At 37.3% G+C, this 21,985-nt stretch overlaps 1 protein-coding gene across 1 annotated transcript in view; it reads right to left on the bottom strand.

Moving 5' to 3' along the window:
* Positions 1-4,310: 4,310 nt before the first annotated feature.
* Positions 4,311-21,985, bottom strand: part of LOC100377498 (macoilin-like) — a 47,494-nt gene continuing 29,819 nt past the window's right edge. Inside the window, exons 4-11 of the mRNA XM_085505063.1 lie at positions 18,528-18,660; positions 17,936-18,126; positions 16,851-17,271; positions 16,418-16,576; positions 13,205-13,384; positions 12,234-12,357; positions 11,092-11,266; positions 4,311-9,213 (exon numbers count right to left, since the gene is read on the bottom strand). Coding sequence (XP_085361189.1) covers positions 8,996-9,213; positions 11,092-11,266; positions 12,234-12,357; positions 13,205-13,384; positions 16,418-16,576; positions 16,851-17,271; positions 17,936-18,126; positions 18,528-18,660 — 1,601 coding nt within the window. The 3' untranslated portion in view covers positions 4,311-8,995. The remainder of the gene's footprint in view (positions 9,214-11,091; positions 11,267-12,233; positions 12,358-13,204; positions 13,385-16,417; positions 16,577-16,850; positions 17,272-17,935; positions 18,127-18,527; positions 18,661-21,985) is intronic.

Raw genomic sequence — 21,985 nt, 5'->3', positions numbered from 1 at the left:
TTGGGATTCCGTTGACAGTGGTAACATTGTCGGCGCCGGTGATCTCTTACCAGTGCGCAACGTAGCCACAATAAAAGGCATGATCATTTGGGCACTGCTATTACAAGACTTTGGCTGTTGCCATGATAGCGGTGGGTCAGGATTGTTTTTCCAATTAGTGATGGTACGACCTGCCTGTCAAGTATGAACCGTGACAAAATCAGCCAAGCCAAAAAAATCACAGAAGAGTTAAAAAGCCATTCCTGCTGAACAGTTACTCTAACTTCGGGGTCAACTTTCTCATTAATGAAAACAGATATCAAAAATTCAAATAGTAACTTTTTGCCCACACTCAAGCCGAGTACAATGAGCTATGTCTGAGGTGTTGTATCACAGGGAGTTGGACAAACTTATGTATTTTAATAAATTATTGAATAATAAAATGTTATATAACTTTTCTTTTACCCCCCTCCCCTTCCTGGTATCTATTTCAAGTATTTTTGTCAGGTTCAAATCGTTCACCAGCATTTTTGGCATGTTAGATGTACATCACATAGAATACTAGGATTGGGAGAACTTAATGTTTGTTGACCACCGGGAATCTGAGTTTTATAAATCTTGAAGGGCTCTCGGAAGATCCACCCGCTGCCTGGACCCGCAGTGAAATCTCCGATTAATATGGAGCCGCAACCATCAACATCGATATACCATGAGGTTTCTGTTGGCGACGTTGCGGCGTTACTCGGTTCCAAATAAAGATTACCAACGCCAAATTAGCAAAATTTAACCGGTAACCAAGACTCAGTCCATCCACGACAAGCAAGCAACATCACAAACGAGGTTGTAGTGTGCAGCTCACGAGTCAGCGACGACCGATTTCAACGAAAGTCATTCCGTCAGTGATGTTTGCCAATGCACAGATCTGTGGAGGAACTTTTAACTTCAACATCAACCGTGTATCGTAGTCGCCCAGTTTAAGTTCTGGTTCTGTCGTGGTCCCAACTAAAGGGCGACAGTCGTCGTGTCGCGTCCTGTTCAATATGGGACTCATAGCGACGTATACAACGCGTGTAAAATACATTGTTTATTTACATGAAATTCGAACACGCGCTGCGCTACGACCACCGCGCTTAAACATCCACGAGTTATTTATTCGGACAATGACTTAAATTAGACGTCTGATTATTTTATTTTCACACGTACAGCGACACGCGTTCTACACTGACAAGCGTTGCTAGGTCGCAGCACTGTCTTGGAGCATATTAATGGGCAATTGGGTTCCCCGATTTAAATTTCTATCCCGGTGTGTTGCACGTTCTTTTTTTAATATGAAATAATCAAATATGGGACATGTGTATAATAACAGAACCCCACACCCTCCCCGTGGCTTCGCTCGTGAAAGTACGGCAGCAGGATACACCGCATCACTCGTGAAAATAACTTCCATACGCAATGAAAGCCACGGGGAGGGTATCTGTCATAATACTTCATTATCACTGAAAACATTTTTCCCCTGAAATAAATTCCAGTGAATATGCCATTTCCCTCATACTCTATTGAGACACAGCGCAGTGAAAATTGGATTCACATGTAATGCTTGAAAACATGTCAGAAAAAATAAATTAAGTGAAATTCTACGTGACTTCATAATAGTTGGAAATGAACACATTACACCCGACCCTACCACTCTATATACAATGTAAACTACACCCCAAAACATCCTTTCACCCACAGTTACTACCGTGTTTCACCAGTGTATTCTATTTGACGTCAGGAGAAATTGAAATAAACAAATTAATTATAATTTCAGCCTCTAGTTGACCACTGATTAAATAAACTACCTCGTCTTTATGTCAACTTGCAGTTATTCGTTGCCTACACCAGTGACTTCAAAATATATGTTTCAATCCCAGGAATTTCACTCGCTGTTAATTGCATGGGAGTGGCAGTCTTTAATGAATTTCTATTGTCATGTCAATTTCTTGCGATTACTCGAACATTAAGCTGTAACCACATACCGCCTAGGTGCTGTAATTAAATCCTGGTGTAAGCACCATATGAACTATGAACAATGTATGTGAAGCCAGCTGTGGGGTATATTCAATCATATAGATTTCTCATTGTTTGGTAACTATTTGCTGCAAATGCAACAAAAATCAATATAAAAAATATTACCCACACAGTATTCTACAGGTTACTTGTACACTGTTATAAACCCACTTGACTGTTTACGAGCAACATACTGGTATGCAACATAAATAATGATCTACGGTCGATACTCAGTAGCAGACCATAGACTCTATAGATAAAGGGATTTGCTGCGTAGTGTATAGTGCGGGTCTCTTGGACAGGGGATAGGCGTCTCCCATGTCTCCCTGCTTCAGGAAAATCGGGAATTGTTTTGGTGGCAGTGAGCAAACTTATGTCAGAGTTGAGATGATTATTACTATAGGAGTAGTTTGGGGTTGATCGCTTGCTGCTGGGAGATTATTACCAGACTCATACAACGTTCACATACTACCATGAAATTATTCAGGGTTCAATATAATAAACGACTCAGCCTATAGGTTTTATTTCTGAACCCAAACTATAGACCCTAAAATGGGCACTTGCTAATTTTCCCTAACCAGGGTCTGGCGTTCGTCTCCAGCATTGTCGTAGACGCTCAACCCGGGATGGTTAAAACGTGGAAGAAAGACAAAAGAAATTAAAAAAAAAATATTCCCGATTAGAGGCGATTTTCACGGAGGATTTGGGGGTCTTGTCTATCTTGTCAAACGTCTTGATATTTTCAGACATTTCTCTTTGTGCGTTACTCCTTGGATCGATATCGGCAAACTCACAATTTGTTATTTTCACAGATTTATGCCACAAGTGAAAACAGATTCAAATTCCAAATCAATTTGAAGTATTGTGTGTGGACTGCAGTTTGACTTCCTGTAAACAAACCGTGATATACAATTGTTTTTCGCATAGTCGTGACGCGCGTGAAGCCACAAACTGAAATTGAATCGTGATTTTCACATGATTCCTCGTCATCCTTGTCATGTGATGACGGGGTTTAATCAACTGCGTAACAGACCAACCAACGCACGTCAACTCGTGGGGCTTCTGGCGTTTTATAATGCGTGTTTTGATAAAATAACAAAAATGCCGTCGAATATGTTTGGTTATGAAGTTTAGAAAATATCAAGTCTCCCAAAGGCGTTGTATTCATCGACGCACGATTAGAAAACTGAATAAAACGACTGATATAGACCACGAGAAAGGCCTTCATTTACGTCATGGAAATTACTTGTCACTGGAGACTTCTGGAAAGGTACCACGCCCTCTAGTGGTGTGGTGAAGCGCAGCGGAATGTACAGTTTCGCGGAGAGACATCTACCAAAAGTAGATTTTTGTTAATTCCATGCAAGAGTGATATCATTGTTGATTATTTCAAGTAAATATTTTCTGGCCTAAGTTGAAGCGCGATATTGCATTTTAACAGTTAAATAAACGAAAAAGCTGTACCCCACACAGCGCCCAAAACGTGTCATAGTTCGATCTACATTTGGGGATTAGGAAATAGTTACACATTTACATGGACATACAGATTTAATTTCCTCTTGGACAGCCGGCTCTCAACGTCTGTACTGGATTTACTGATTAACACCACAACTTTTAGTGCTGGCTAGAGCATAGTTCATGATAATCATAATAATCAGTGAAAGTTGTTCTGCATTTAATACAAGGTGAGACCCCTCGCCCCCACGAGTAAGTACAATGTATTAGTAGAACAGTTACGTAAAAAAAAAAGTAGTTCCATGACTCACAGTAGTGTTACTTGGAACTGTGCTTGCAGTAAGTTTGGACATACTTTAGGGTTTCCATGGAAAAGATAATTTGTATTTTCACGCCCTCTATAGACAATGTATTTCTATAACATACTAGTAGCTCGACACATGGAGGCAGGAACAACCACTGTATACAATCAAAATCTATTTAGGCTTGCTAACACCATTCCGGTATCAGTGTAAAGGAAACACTTTGTCTGATATTGCTGTGCAACAATGGACAATAAGTCTGCAATACTTTTCCAAGCTTGACACCTATCGTCGCTATAAAAATAATCTGGTTTTAAAGAAATATCTGTTCCTCATTGATGAAGATTTTCTCAGAAGTTCCCTATTCAGACTTTGTGTTGCTTGTCACAGATTTCACATAAAGAATGGTAGGGCGGGAAATATTCTATATCACTTCTGAGTATAATCAGTCAAGTATAATAAGTGTAAACAAAATGTTATCCCAATAAACACACTTCAACACAATAAAATAAAACACACACCATATCTTTTGCAACAACTAATAATTTTAATAATAGTGTCATTTGTGTGTCCATAACAGGGACTAAATGACAAGACAGACAGCGCAGTGTCAAAATATGGTTTGTCGCCATAGGCAACAGTCATATGACTGTTGTATCATCGTCATTCTCTTCCTTCTCATCATAGTTTCAATATATCCGTGAAGATCTTGAAGTAAAACACTAATGACAAAATTGTTCCACACGTGTATCACATGAATACCGTGACAACACATCCAAAAATATTGACCTGCTAAATGTGTTGGCTCAGTGAGTTGGACCATGGGTGCAACTGAACTCATTCAAAGCCTCAATGACCTTAATATGCAGTCTCAGATAATATACAAAACTGGCAAATGTCAGCAGACTGGATATGAAAGAAAAGTTGTAATTTAAGCTGAATAGAACTATATCAGGCAACATTGATCAGAGCAAGCTAAGCAGCTAGGGGACAATAATTCACAGTGACCATGTCAGGCTAGGTATCCACTTTGCTACAGAATGGCTTGGGATACTCAGTGAAGACCAACAGACATGTTGAAAGTTGTCTATCACTTACTTGATGGGGTTAGCAAATGTTTAAAACGTAATTGCAAAGTTAGGCATTCACTCATGGATGATGTCAGTTGCACTTACAGATTTGTACATGCTCCCCACAGATACTAAATGCAGGTACTATGTATTTTCTTTTTATTGACAATTCCTACCAGGATTGTACATATACATTGTATATATAAAGCATGGTATAACATAGTCCTGACATCAATGCAAATAAATGAAATCAAGTCAATAAACAGCATTCAAGATGCGTCTATTATACACATACATGTTTGAGTTATTAGTCACGGTTCCCCACTATATATGGCAAATCTGGTAGCATAGTGATGAATCAGACCATATAGGGGTGAACAAAGTCACATGACAGTCAGTAACATCAAGGCCACATGGTGGCAAACCAGGTCACAAAACAGGACATCTTGCAAGTGCCGAACTACATTTGTAAGTCACATTGACAACAGCTCGTCAGTTGTCAACCAGTTCACAAGACGTTAAATCTCGTCAATGGTGAACCAGGTCACAAAGAAGCACACCTCGTCAGTGGTGAACCAGGTCACAAAAAAGCACACCACGTCAGTGATGAACCAGGTCACAGGACAGCACACCACGTCAGTGGTGAATCAGGTCATAGGAAAGCACACCACGTCAGCGATGAACCAGGTCACAGGAAAGCTCACCACGTCAGTGATGAACCAGGTCACAGGAAAGCACACCACGTCAGTGGTGAACCAGGTCACATGAAAGCTCACCGTGTCAGTGATGAACCAGGTCACAGGAAAGCTCACCACGTCAGTGATGCACCAGGTCACAGGGAAGCACACCACGTCAGTGATGAACCAGGTCACAGGAAAGCACACCACGTTAGTGGTGAACCGGGTCACAGGAAAGCTCACCACGTCATTGATGAACCAGGTCACGGGAAAGCTCACCACGTCAGTGGTGAACCAGGTCACAGGAAAGCACACCACGTCAATGGTGAACCAGGTCACAGGAAAGCACACCAGATCAGGGGTGAACCAGGTCACATGATAGCACACAAAGTCAGTAGTGAACCAGGTCACATGACAGCACACCAAGTCAGTGGTGAACCAGGTCACATGACAGCACACCACGTCAGTGGTGAACCAGGTCACATGACAGCACACCAAGTCAGTGGTGAACCAAGTCACATGACAGCACACCCAGTCAGTGGTGAACCAGGTCACATGACATCACACGTCAGTGGTGAACCAGGTCACATGACAGCACACCACGTCATTGGTGAACCAAGTCATGTGCAGAAATGACAGGTCATAGTAATTAGTGACGGTTGAATTTGAGAGTCCTCTAAATCAAACAAGAACATGTGTACAACTCAACAACCTATGCTTAGGTCGGGCGGGTGCAGCTTAACTGCCAATAAATATCAATCATTACCATGTTAGCCGAAAATAAAAGTTGAAAATATATCTATATAAATACAGGATGTTTTAAATTCATAAATAAGCTGGCAGTCAATATATGGATATGATCTCTTGCATCAAGTTGATGGGCGGTATGGGATGAAGGGTGTTGCTATGCAGGAATTTCAAGGAGAATAATCTCTTTGCGTATAACCTACTATCAACATGCCAGAATGACACGAGTACCATTACTTTCACCTCGGTGGACAAAAGAGCCAACACATTGCAGGTATAAGACATGAGGAATACTTAACAGTAACACGAAAATAAAGTATGACCACACAAAATAGATAAGCCAATACTTAATAATTATTATGCTAAACATTACACAAAGAATAATAGAGAATGACTGGTGCAGGAATAGACTTGAGGGCACGTGTGTCTGTGTGTAAAATTAAAGTAATAATTATCTGACAATGTTCAATGCTGTGGTGTTGTGCATGTCCATCATGTCATGCCGCCAGAGAAGAAACCAAACTTTCAATTATTAACATAAGAAATATCATCTTTGGTGTTTATGGGTCAGGTGCTACTTTAATAACGTGAGCTGATAATTAACGATGGTCAGAGGCTTACATTTTCTTTTGGAATTGGAATTTCTTGACATTTTGCGCAATTTGCTCTTTTAATTTTAAATTTTGCAGATGAAACTTCGAATATCAAAACTAGATTTTTAAGAACCATAATTGTATGCATTTTTCCTTTATAAAATCTAAAATGGTCGTCAAAGTTGGGTATAGCAGTAATGCTATAGTAAAATTTGTAAAGTTATTGTTTTTATGGAAACAATTTTGGGTACTGTCTGATTTTTATTACTTACTTGATGGAACTTATAAGTCCGCAAAATATCAAGAAATTCTAGTTTTTAAAAAAATTCCACATTATTTTCATGAGTTAGCCATGTTAATCCTTATAGCAGTGATTGTCACAGAGATGGAACTTTTCACTGAGCCAGCCAAGATTGTTACAACCATAGTGATGGAAACACAGAACCCTGATGTTATATCAGTTGATGAGAATACAGGAAATATCACAAATATTAGGAGCATCCCGTAGAGGGGATTGATTTACACCAAGTGATTTCTGATAAGACTTTCTTCAAAAAATGGTTACCAAATCTAACAAGTCTTTTAGTTGTTTGGTCTCATGTTCGTTGATTTTCCAATTCAAAAATGGCTACCAATCACAAACAGGCAAACACTTAATAGCGTTAAGATGGCAACCCCACGTTTCCATTGTAATTTGTAGCACAAGACGATTTAAATATCCCCATTTTCGATTGTCAGATGATAGTTTCAATAATGCAATTTATATAAAACTATGTTCTTTTATCTTTTCCATGCCAGTTTATTTTTTGCAGTATTTCTTGCTACTGGTTTTGTTGAAATTACAAAAAAAAAAAAAAAAAAAAAATTATGCGTTACTTTTCCAATGCAATTTCTAACTATAGTATTTGACTACAACTGTATTTTATATTCAATTTTCATTTGGTTAATGTCTTTTCAGGACAGTTGCCTGATGTCTCTAAAAAATAAATAAATTAAACCTAACATTTTTTCTTAAATATTAATGTACCGGTACTTTCAATCTCTATGAACACTTCTATTTTCAATTAATGAATTAATCTTGACTTGTTTGTATTATTTTCTACATGTCAACTGTAAATTGAAACTCAGTATTTGAAGTTCCTAGAATTGTAGTTTAAACTGCACTAAATAAATAAATTAAAAAAAAAAATGGATTGGATGTTCTGAAATTTGATCTTTTTAGTTGCCAGCATATAGTGTTTCCTCTAAGAAGTACCTTGGCTTCAAGATTCAGATTGGTTAAATGATGAAACAACTAGGTCCAATTAAGAACTTATAAGAAATGCTGCCTGTCGCTTCTGATCAAATGAGAAACAAAAAAAGCACTTCTTTTGAAAAAAGTAATTTCTATTTTTCAATGCACAATACTGTGGCTTTGCAGCAAACATCTACGCAATGCAATGCAATGCAATCAGGTTCTTTGCATTTATGTAACGTAAACCGAGTTATCTTGGTCAACAAAGTTTCAGGTGAGTTTAACCCTTTGAGCATTTCCTGCCAAACTTATTGGCTTCTTTCTATAATTTGTTTGATAATCTTGAACCAAATAGACACAACATCCTATTGGCTAAAGACTACATTGATTGGCTCTGACAAAGATTTCATTTGTTTTGTCGACTGTTGGGTTTAGTACAATGTGGGATAGTTCACTAGATTAAAATGCAAAGAAGTGCTCCTTTCGTTTGTTATAATTATATTATCTTAATATACAGAAATTATTATTATGTCATCTAGTCTCAACAGATTTGGAAACAAAAATTCTGACTCGCCATGTCCACATTGTATGTGGATCACTGTTCGACATTGTGAAAGTGAGTTATTCATTTTCTCAACTTAATATTCTATTCAAATTCAACTCATTTGCTTAATTAACTACCCTAGTTTAATTAATAATGAACAATTTTTGCATCAATGTGCTCAAAACTAGACATCTGAACATCCCACAATTTTGTGAGTTTCGCAAAATATATTCTCAGCACTACAAATGTTCCATTGCAAAAAACAAAACAAAAATTCAAGAATAGTTTCTGTTTCTCAGCTCTGGCAGCATGACATTTGGATGCACAAACATAGATTTTGGATATTTAGTTTTGTTTTGGGAGGTAAACGGATGCATTGGGGTCGAGTGTGGATTGGTGTAGTCCGCCGTCGTCATTCAGTGCTTCAAGATTACAGAAACTAGATGAGTAACGTGGCATAGATGAAGCCATGGAAGGAGAATAGTTGTTTGGTACCAACGCCATCACTTCAGCTATCTTTGCTTTCAGATCCTTGATTTCACCGTTCTTCTTACCGGCTTCATCTAATAAAAAAGAATGTGAAAAAAGCATCAATATTTTGTGGCATGATTGCGTCCATACTATATTTCCTCCTCTCTTGAAGCTCATTTCCAACATAAAGCTCACGAAAACCAAATGTAGTATTTAATTCATAGTGAATCATTAAAATATGAGTTATTTTTATCATAAGCCAAGCATGGTAAGACCCTGTTAGTTATCAGAATTAAGATGTATAGTTTTGTTTATTGTAATATAGTTGGAACATAAGCTTGTCAGCGATATGGATCCAGAAGCTATTGCTTGATTATGACAAGTCATTGAAAATGACACAGTCCTCGTTAAATTTTTGAAAGTTCTCTTTGTGCTCGTCATATTAAAGCGAAGGGGTTGTCTCGAGCGTGTCCTCGAAACTTGAGTTCCAAGTGGCGTATACAACAGATTGTTTATTTACATCAAAACACGTGTTTCGTGTAGTAGTAATATGGCCAAAAATAAAAACAGCCGTTATTTGGCCATCTTTGATCTGATTATGAAACACACTGATATGTATGATGTATGTGCCAAATACGAATGAAAATGGTACATAAATTGTGGAAATATAGTAGTAAGGCCAGATGGCTGTCAATCGGCCATCCTTGACCAGATTTTGAAACAAATTGTCATGGACATGCATCCTAACATGTATAAAGTACATGTATGTGCAAAATTTGAATGAAAACTGACAGAGCACGTCCAAGATACCACAAAAAAAAACGAACGGACGGATGAACAGACTCAGGAACTCACGGATGGTCGGGCCATGTATCCTAACATGTATGATCGATGTACTAAATGTGAATGAAAACTGACAAAGCATGTCCAAAATACGACATTTTCAAAAAACAAGATGCCTGCCAGTCGACCATCTTTGATCCAATTGTGAAATAAATCGTCATGGACATGTATCCTAACATGTATAATCTATGTACCAAGTTTGAATGAAAACTGACAAAGCATGTCCAAAAGACGACATTTTCAAAAAAACAAGATGGCTGCCAGTCGTCCATTTTGAATCAAATCGCTAAACCACTGCATGTGCATATGTCCCACATAAAGTACTAGGCACATGTAAAGAATGAACGGAATCGGCCCAAGGGATTCTGAGATATGACTCCGGACGGATGCACAAAGACCGAATTATAAGTCCGCGTTTTCGGACTTCGTAGAAGCACATTTACATAAAACAAAATGGCAGCCAGTTGGCCATTTTGAATCTGATCTCAAAAACAATGTTGTGCATCAAGGTCCCATAATGTTCAATGTATGTACCAAGTTTGAACAAAATCCATTTGTAAGCAGCCAAGATCGAGTTCCAAAATTACAGAAATGCTTGATTTCAATGATTTTTCAGTACAAAAAGGGCTCCCATTCGGTCGTCTTGAATCAGATCGTGGAACAAATTTTCACAAATTACATTGAAGAAACTAAAATTAAAATTTTTATAGGGTTTTATAGGCTTCACACCACAATTAGGCTTTGCATCACGTTGCCTTAAATTTGCGAATTGAATTTTTCGCGAAAACAAACTGGTTTTGAAATGGAGGACTGAGGTTTAGAACCGAGTCCTCAGTTCGGTCAACTTTAATATTTCCAATACCTGTGTACTTGATTGTGTTCATTTTTTGGAACTTTCTCTGATTATTGCTGTTTACTATTTGCTTTTAAAAACTAGACAAATCACTTTAATTTAATTTAATTCAATTTAATTTAATGTTGGTTAATTGCCCTCATTTTAGGTTGTCTGAAGAGAGTTTAATTGTAGCCAGGGAATCACACAAACACATAAGCACAAACAGTTTTCCAAAAACTTTACAGTAATTGCAAACACCTTGCTGACGTACAGCATACCTTGGGATACATACCTTGGGATACTTCAAGCTGACGTCTGGCTTCACCCAACGCCGAGAACAAATCAAGTTTCAAACGAGTCTCGGCACTCAAACTGTTCTCAAGATGAGCGTTTTTGTCCTGCATCACTGACAGAGCAGACATCAAGATATCAGTCTCTTTGCAATTGTTTTCCTTTTGACGAAGTTGCTGTAAAAGGAAGAGTACATTAACTATTTCATTACATTTCGGAACATATGGAGATATACTCTACTGATGATTAACATGAAATGAATAGTTTTATTCATAAGCTGCACACATAATCTAGTACCCAGCTTGCATGTAATATATATATATATATATAAAAATGAATAGAGACTTGTTGAAAATAGACACAAAAATTGGTTTCCATTCAGTGGTAATTAGTAATGCATGCTATTATAATAACCGATAACCGTCAATTTCTCACGCAGAATATATCTCTGTCACCACAAGATCTTTTGCTAGTCATTGATTGGTCGATGAATCACGGAAGTACTACTTTTAAAAATGTCCACCAAAGCATTACCATGCTGATGTTTGATTTTTAAATCCAGTGAAAGCATACAGGTTGTTTGGAGTTTCTATTGGTTTTTAAAGTGAAATGGTCATTTTTTACTTTCCGCAGCACAAATGGCATTAGAACGAGTTAGCCCTCAATACCACAAAGTGCTTTCGTTTGATTACATTTCATCATCTGGCAATCGACAGGATAGTCAGCTTGATGAACCGAGTAACAGCTTAGTACCACAATGAAATTTTTTTTTTTTCGTAAATGGTAACTATTTCACCTTTTCCAAATAATTTATGAAAAATCGTTAACAGATATCGATTAAGTATTTTAAAAATCGTTTACCAGTAAGAAGAAATCAAGATGAAAGCCCTCTAATGACATAAAAACATGTGTAAAAGTCCTGCGGCATCTCACGACAAAATGATGACGTGATGTGGCAGATATACATGGTGTTCAAATCACAATGAACTCTGGGAAAGAGAATGATTATCTCTACTATGCTTCGTCAAACTGTGTTCATAAATGAGCATACTTGTATTACATTTTAAAGGAGTCTGTTGACAAAATGACTTGATTGATACAAAACGTGACGTAACGTAACATTCACGTGTCATGTTAACTCACCCGAGTCTCATCATCCAACCTTTTGATAATCTCATCTTTGTCTCTCAGTTGATTTTTCAGTAGTTTGACTTCATCTGATAAGTCTAATCTTTTAGACTTGCAACTTTCGCTACATTCGCCAATCCTGTAATTGTCAACAAATGCACACATTAGATAACTGTAAACACTTATTGATTGTCACATTTCGCACATGTGTTGAGCAGTAACTGGTTGGTAAGAACCAGTCGTTCACACATAAATAACAGCGTTATTCACTGTTATTTTTATTAAATATATGTGTATGTGTTCCTTGTAATAAAACAACTTGTAGGCAATGTTATCATAGTAAATCACAAAACAGTACTGGTCAGTGAGTGATATTTATTAACAGATGCTCACATGCAACAAATCTATGTTGCTAAGACGTGCAACACTGTAACATGCTGTGAAACATCGATTGAAGAGCCGGTGAAAATAGCTAAAGTCAAGTAAACAGCACAAACTCAACTGACAATCCTGAACAACCAAATTTATATATATTGCACATGGAACAACTATTTTAAAGTACACATTTTTTGACCTTGTTTTCACCGTAATGGTGGCTAGGCAGTTAAAAAAAATGCCCGCCCCCAAGAATAAACCAAATATTTGGAAAGTTTTGTTCTTATTTCATGTCAACAAATGATAAACATAAAACAGTAATATATATATATATAAGCTAATGTATAATTCGGCAAAACAAAGACAAGACAAGACTATTAACAACCAGATTCAACAAATTGTAAGGCAGTTATCCTGTATTGGAGTACTATTTAATTTCATGCGCAAAAATATATGTTGTGACCTCTCATATCAGCATGCTATAACTGTTATATTAATAACACTTCTTGAAAGTCCACTCAGCTGGATGTCCCATATTTCCATGGAGAAACCACAAGAAATTGACTCTCTCGCAGTTCTATAGGCAATACTAGAAGGGTTGCTTTATTTACCTGGAAGTTGCCAAGGCAACAGCTCTTGTAGCCGCTGCCTCTTCAGCTTTTTTGTTCTTTCTTTCAGTTTGAAGTGCAGACTCTGCCAACCCTCGATTCTCTTTTTCCAGTTTCAATTTTTGTTCCAGCTTACTCAAGTTCTGCTTATCTTGCTGTTTTTGGGTTACCAGATTATGTAATCTGGGGTAAAGAAACAAATGAATTACTTCGGATTTCTCCAAAAATTTCCAACATTAAATATGACATTGCTTGAGAAATTTGGCAAAAAAAACAACCTGTTTTCTAAAAATGTGTATTTTCTTTGGCAAACTAATTCATAAGCTTTTATTCACAAATAAGAATTACCATAAAAACTTGATTAATTCGCGGTCTCTATTAGTTCTCGCACCCATTTTATTTTCGAATGCTAATTTTTAAATGAATCCTTTTAATTCGCGGCGTTCAAAAACATGTTTAAAATTGTATCCTATTAATTCGCGGGCCAGAATAAAGTGGATAACTCAGAATATATTGCATGAAGACATTAAAAATATACATATAATTTTATGTTATCAGTACTTGGTGTTGTCACAATCGCAGATGATCTTCGTCATTACAGCCTTTCAGTTAGCAAGCAGTTTAGGTTCGGTAAAGATTTGACGTGAAAAAAATCATTCCCCCACGACACTACAGATGTTGGGCAAGATTATTACTTAGTCGATAAATATCCATCGGTCAGCACATCGATTACGAATTTCCGTGATGGAAAGCTTAGTACAGGGCTTTTTCATCGCTGGTCCACAGGGTTGCATCGACCTTGTGCCCGCCATTATTCTATTACGTCATTTAAGTGAACCGCCCTATGGTGCGTAAATTGACATTTTTGATTGGTCGGGCGATTGACCTCGTGTCACATTTTCAATATACTGGATTCTGTAAAAAACACAGAGTTAAGCGGTCATGTACCTTCTATAAATCTAACCTTGCACACATAATCTTGTACTGATGTGTTTTTTGTCCAAGAAAGACGTTCCCTTTCATTTAACCCCCAGTTAACTCTTCGCGTCCATGGTATTTGTGAGAGTTAAAAGATTTTTTGAACAAATGACAAGTAACTATATTGATTTGCGTCAAGCTGGGTGGCCCGAATTTAAATATCAGTGAATGAACTCTGGATGTCATTGCCCAGTGCCGCACGTAATTCAAACGCTTGGTTATTAGAGTTCAGTCGAAATGTACGTGAATAATGCGATGGAAGTCCGCTGTCCAGAGTTTATTATATTATAGTATTGACGTATGGTATGTTTATGTTTGCGTAATTATTATGAATGCAACGCATTATCAAGTCGGTGATATTGAAATATTCACAGACCCAATACCCCGGGTCAGTGCCCTCACTATAGTTAAAAAAAACTAATTATCATGAAAGCAATACATAACGAAGTACAGAGCCGGTACAATACTGTAAACAAATTTGCGTAATTAGAAAAGCAGTGCACTAAGTAAACGACGTTAAAGTTGATATATTCAAGCCAGTACAGAGTTCCATACAAGTTGCGTAATTACAGTACCTTCGGATATAATAACAATTTTACTAGTTTAACGCGCGGGAGAGAAAGAAAAAAAGGTTGCTAAGGTAACGCGCCAGTTCAGCGTGTGACTTGGGGTCAAACTTCGGTCAACACACACTTGATGTCAGCATCGCCGCGCAACAAGTTTCGCAAAAAAGTACTTGAAGTTCAATTGCGTTCCAAAATGATGTCGTTGATCACTCAGTTGTCGCAGCGTGTGTTGTGTCATGTCCATGATGCACCCCGTTTCGACTTTCGACTTAGTGATGCGACCTCTCACCAATGTATTAAAACACTTTGAATTTATACTTTGCATGATTATATTTGGTCAACGCGAAACATTATTTTTTCTAAACATTTTCTGAGACCATTTTTATCAACGCAGGGTTATTTTTCCCGACAAGATGGGCTTCGTAATATCTGCCATAACATCACCCGGGCTATGCCTAGAAAAATAAACAAGCAGCCTATCGGCTGTTAGCAATGCACATTTCAACTGAAGACATAATTAGAAAATGAACAATATGAATAGTATCAAAGCAATCGGACTTACAGTTTTTAACAAGAAGTCGAAAATATCACTTTTTACCAAAAATTACAAAAATATTCACCAAAATTAGAGAATTGAGGATATCATCACAAAATGAACAAATCTGAGAAAGGTCCACGTGTAGTACCTATATATGTAATATCAAAGCAATCAGACTTGCGATTTTTAACAAGAAGTCGAAAATATCACTTTTTACCAAAAATGACAAAAATATTCACCAAAAATAGAGAATTAAAGATATCATTACAAAATGAACAAATCTGAGAGAGGTCCACATGTAGTACCTATATATGTAATATCAAAGTAATTGCACTTGCGGTTTTTAACAAGAAGTCGAAAATATCACTTTTTACCAAAAATGACAAAAATATTCACCAAAATTAGAGAAGTGAAGATATCAACATGAAATGAACAAACCTAAGAGATGTCTACCCAAGGTACATATACACCAAGTATCAAAGCATTCAGGCTTGTAGTTTTCAAGAAGAAGTCGAAAAAGTAAAACATTGACACGGACGACGACGGACAATCACTCATATGATAAGCTCCGCTCGACAAAGTCGACAGCGGAACTAAAAAAAGGCAGTGCAGCCAGACGGCTACTTTGTAGCCACGTGTTCAATGTTTGTTTGTGTACAGAGTGACCTTTGCCATTTCACTGTTTCATTTCAAGTGTAACATGGTGCGTGGTCCTTGATGCAGTGCGTGTTCTTCGCCCGACTATACGCCATGAATGTCGCTAGCCACGAGTCTCAGAGGCACTAAAAAAACGTCCTGTAATCGTGTTCATTGGAAAACAAAACAAATCACTAATAAATTTATGAAAACAGCTCCTTTTTGAATCGATCAAAAAGTCCTCTTTTAATTCGCGCACCAAAAACCAATAATTTCCGTTTTTACGCTATTAATTCGTGCACTTCAAAAAATAATTATTTTTACTACCGCGAATTAATCGAGTTTTTACGGTAAATGGATACTATTGAATCGGCACATATAATAAATGACCTTTGAACATCAATGAATTAGTTTAGGTGCTACTATAACTTAACACTTGTCTCGTGTTGATAAAAATCACAGCAGAACATGGTGTTCCTGAGAAAGCCAAGTTCTTACCTTGATTGCAAGCATTCGTTGGTTTCTTTCACCTTATGAAGCTCTGACTTAACGGCTTTTTCCTCCAATTGTAAAGAGACAATCTGTGACCTCAAGTCTTGTTCTGTCTGTCGACTTCCCTGCAAGTCAGCCTTTAGCCTTTTAATATCAGCCTCCAGTCTACACACGATAAACAAATTAATTTAAAACATTTATCAAGATGATTTGTTAAAATTAAAAATAATATAAACCTGACACCCGATACATGTTGCGATTAAAGAGAATGTCAGCCACATGGTAACTATCAGCGCAATGTTTATAAATTTACTTATAAAAAATAGAAACCAAGTACAGAATTGTATAACCATTGAAGACACTATTTTAATTCAAAGTTCGTAACTGTAACAGTCTTCTAATGATATCACTGGAAAATAAAACAAAGGTTAAAACCCACCTGTAGCATCTGTCGTCTCTGTACGTCACCACATTGGAGGTGTAATCCAGATTTTCAGTTCTTGACACATTCTTTTTCTTGTTCTGAGCTATAGTATTTTCCTTGGCCATATTGGCATTTTTAGACTTTGCCGTAGAACCGACACTGTTGGATTTAAAACTTTTCATGTTTTCATTGGCAAGATTTTCCTTAGTCCCGTCAAAGTCGGCGTTGCTACGTTTATGTAGCTTTGTCTCTATAAAATCGCCTTCTCCGAGGGAGGAGTCGGACGAAGCATTGTTATTACTTGTATGCTTTTTATCCTTTGTTTTGTGCTCCGGGTCGGAAATTCCTTTTGCACCTGTGCCGTTGGGTATAGAGGCACCTTTTTTATGAGATATCCCATTCGCGACAACTTCTTCTGTTTTAGATGATGTAATAGCTAGAATAAATCATACAAACACTCAAATTATATATTTAACTGCCACAATCCCTGAGTTTGTTTTGTTGAATACTAAATTTCATCACACAGCAATGATAACAATTAAATAAGTAATGTTCTCAGAAAACTATTGTGTTCTAGGGGTTGTTTCGTCATACAACTATCTTTAGGTCTCCACTTCAAATCAAAGCAAAGATGAAGGGGAAGAGACAGACGGAGAAGTAGAGAGGTGAAAAAATATTTCTACATTTTCAGATGTGGAAGAGATAGGGAGAATGGCACTGAAAATCTAGTCGGGCACCCACCCCAACAAAATTACCATGTCCCTTGATAAAAGTGTCAGAATGGCCGTTAGCATTTCATTTATTAATAGACTAATTTTGGTAGAACCCTGGTAGAACCCTAAAGTATGGAGGTGCTTGTATTTCCACTGAGCATGGTTATGCCAGGATAGTGATGATGATGATCAAAGGTAGTTGGTATAATTAAATGAGTACCGTAAAATCTGTATTAGAAGCCGCATCTCAAATAGAAGTCGCACCCATTCTTTTTGAAGAATTGAGAATCAAAAATTCATCATTTCTAATAAGTGTAGATGCTCTACTAGAAGCCACATCCCCTCTGTTGCATTGTACTATTTTAATACAGATTTTACAGTACTTACCTTTTGTTTTTTCTGTTATTGAAGACGATGAAGATGATGATAATGTTTGTTGTTCTGGTGGCAAGGCTTGCTGTAGCAACTGCATATAAAAATCATTATCTTTTGCTACTTCTTTCTGTTTTCTTAGTCGCATTCTATAACTTACGTAACTTTTAACACCAAAACCGAGCGTAACCATAGGATACCCAATACTGGAAAACAACATAATTTCAAGATAATTTCAGATTATTCACAAATTTATATTTAATAACATAATAGTATATCACATTGTATCTGATCAATGTATCTAATATCTGTTTTTAGTGCAACTAAACCAAGCATATACTGGTGAATGATGTCCCCATGAACATATCCAGATAATCAATACGCATTACATCTGTGATAATGCCTTCTAGAGTTGAAAACGTAGATTTGCACAAAAGCAAGTATTTTCAATATACAGCAGCCAAATATATTCAATATTAAAAATTTATAAGATAAGGATGTGAAACTTTCATAACCAAGTGACTATTATGCTTTGTGAGTGGAAGCAATCCTGTTTCGTTTGCTTCAATCAAACATAGTTGTAAGCAAGAAAGTGTAAGACACTTACCAATGTGCTGCGAACGGTCGACAGAGATCTAAGTGAAAAGGTAATGCTGTTCTAAGTTCTCTCAAACGCACCGACGCTTCAATATAAACAAATAATAACCAAAGCGAAGCTGTCGGAAGACATATCCCACGTTCTAAGAGAAGAAGTAGAAAAACATGTTCATTATATGGGCATATAGTCATGAAGGTAAATTGCTCACTATAACATATTATTACGCATGCATGAATGCATTGTCTCGTTTTAAAAAGGACTGCATGTAACAGTTAATTATTCATCTTTTATTGCAGGCATCGCAATATTAAATAATAAACAACCAGGTCTGTAATTATAAAAAAAAACATTTTTTGCAAAGTTGCTCATGATGCAACCATACTAGACTTCCACTAACCCTTCCTCCCCCAGTCATTACGATTTGTCTACAACAAATTAGTCAATTCAGTCACTAATTGGAGACTAATTTCAATGAATTATTCTGAGGAAATAGTCACAATAAAAAACATGCTATCATTCAAAGAACGTTAAACTGAACATCAGGAAAACAAGTTGATAATTTGCTCTTAAGAACAGCGAGATATTACTAAACACCAACATTATTTTATCTTCAGAGTAGACCCAGCTATGGGTCAAACCACTAGTCACAAAATGCATTCTCATGCTATCAAACCATCGCCTGTCTTTTCAAGCTTATTTTGTTTTATATAAACTCAATAAATTATTTTCATAATGCCAACTGCATTTTAGACAATGTGGGACATATGCACATGCAGTGGTTCAGCAATTCGATAAGGTACTAGGCACATGCAAAGATTGAACGGAATCGGTCCACAGGATTCTGAAATATGACTCTGGACAGACTGACGCACGGACGGATGGACACACGGATGGACAGACAGACTCAGGAACTCAGACGATCGGGGACATGTATCCTAACATGTATGATCTATGTACTAAATTTGAATGAAAACTGACAAAGCATGTCCAAAATTCGACATTTTCAAAAAAACAAGATGGCTGCCAGTCGGCCATCTTTGATCCAATTGTGAAATAAATCGTCATGGACATGTATCCTAACGTGTCTAATCTATGTACCAAGCACATGCAAAGAATGAACGGAATCGGTCCAAAGGATTCTGAAATATGACTCCGGACTGACGCACGGACGGACAGGGACTGAATTATAAGTCCCCGTTTTCAGACTTCGTCCGAACGGGGACTAATAAGGGTATCCATATTTTGACTGTATGTAAGACATTTGTTACATGCCTTAGATGAAATTCATAAAATTTTAGACTCCAAAACAACCACTAACATCATCACTTAACAAAATCAAGCCAAACTTTTGTGAGCACTGCCATCTTGAGCAAGCATTCTCTGTACAAGTGGTAACAGCCAATACATGCTTCACTGAACCACAAAATACCGGTCCTACTATTTAACGCCCGGACACGCGAGGGAGTGTCCGGACACGCGAGGGAGTGTCCGGGCACGCGCGGAGGCGAACAGGGGGGAATACCTAACGCGCGGGGCAGCGGCAGCAATCCTTGTACTGTATAATATTCGTTTATGCTCAAAATTTGAACCGGAGTGGCGAATTCGAGCAGCTAACCACACTTTTTATGATCGACGCCCGGGCATTCCGGCGATTCGAGTCCGCCATGTTGTTTACTAATTTTGGTTAGCGTTTAACAATAGGACAATACCATTCGATCCATGGGGGTGACGGTACGGTAAATATCGTGAACGGTACAGAGTTCGGTAAATCTCGTGTACGGTACAGAGGGGATATGTTCGTCCAATGTTTTTATACTTTGTAATGTAATTCAAACAAATAAATAAAAAACGTATATTCGTAGCCATGGACAAGACTTAAAATGTAATCAACCGTTTTATTCATCCATGATTTGTACAAAGATCGTATATTTTGTAAGTGTAAAAAGCATTTTCCACATTAAGCTTTCAATATAGATTCTTAAACACAAAATATCAAATATATCTTTAAGTGTAAAAATCGATTTTTTTATTGTAAATGGTAACTTCCTGTAAAAACTTAAGATGCCTTTTTTATTTCCTGTACCAGTCACCCACCCCCTGCCCCCACTCTTACAGCATGCGGTAAATTTCTTATTGTACACGCAGTTTACGGTAAACCTGGTTTATACCTCTTGTCGAAAACACAGAGTTTGGTCAATCTCGTGCACAGTATAGCGTACGGAATATGTTACGTTTCGTCCACATATTTCAAAGTGTTGACGCCGCGACACATATTCAGCTGTGATTGACACTCTATTGTACAACTACAACAGAGAGGGAAACATACACTGTCCCTAATTCAGTTCAACCACGGTCACTATTTTTTAGTAACCGTGGTTCAACCCAAGCAAGGCACGTTTTTTTTCAAATAAACATGACATACCAAATATGATGAACTTGTGTAATTCAGAAAAAAAAGGTTGTCATTTGTTCCGGCTTGGAGCCTGACGGTAAGGGAAAACATTTACATAACCAGGGCGAGTTGCGTCGAGAGACAAAGCATTTTTTTTTTTAAATCAGTGTATGACGTTGCTTTTAGTTTGAACAATTTAACTTGCCGACATGATAACACCTTCTTTTCAGAACTATTACAGAGTTATGACATTGTCTTCGGTGTGGACGATTGAACTTGCCGACATGTTAATGTTTTTTTTTTCAGAACTATTACAGAGTTATGCCATTGTCTTAGGTGTGAACGATTGAACTTGCCGACGTGTTAATGTATTTTTTTCAAAGCTATTAGTGTTATGCCATTGTATTCAGTGTGGACCATTGAACATACCGACGTGATAATGCCGTTCTTTGGAACTAATAGGAGGCATGCGCAATTGTACTTCCCCGTTAATATTTTAACTTGGAGTTCTGATACTGCATTATAGCATAGTTCCATGATTATAGCGACAACGAAAAACACGTTTATCATAGCTTTGTCAATTTCGAATAATTTTGAATAAAAATATTTTCCACTAGGGCGGGGTGTCTGTTTATTTACTATACATGTTTTAATTTTCGTTTTAGTTGACTTGTACTTATTTTTAATAAAAATATTTTCTAAAAGGGCGGTTTGTTTACTATACATGGTTTTACAGTGGGCGCAAACAAAGCGAGACTTTCTTAGCGGCACTGTTTTGAAAACGATTTGCTACATTTTGCGACAATCTCACTTTTTCTTGCAACACTCGATTATCGACAAATTATGTTTGGTCTCGATACGTTTTATGGCTGAGTGGTTGTCTGTTTTCACATTGTAACATTATAACACAACCACGAAGCTCTTGAATGCTAGCCCTGAATACAGTGCTGTGTGTACGGGAGCGCGTTTGGTTGATAGACGACCCCACCACAGCCCGGCGTACCTCCATAGACTGTACGCAGGACTACCTAGATCCATGATACGATACAATATAGCACAACAATGAGAAACATGT

This window comes from Saccoglossus kowalevskii, chromosome 11 (genome assembly GCF_978046115.1).
Source record: "Saccoglossus kowalevskii chromosome 11, keSacKowa6.1, whole genome shotgun sequence".
Taxonomy (NCBI): Eukaryota; Metazoa; Hemichordata; class Enteropneusta; family Harrimaniidae; genus Saccoglossus; species Saccoglossus kowalevskii.
This window is presented reverse-complemented; position numbering and strand designations above follow the sequence as displayed.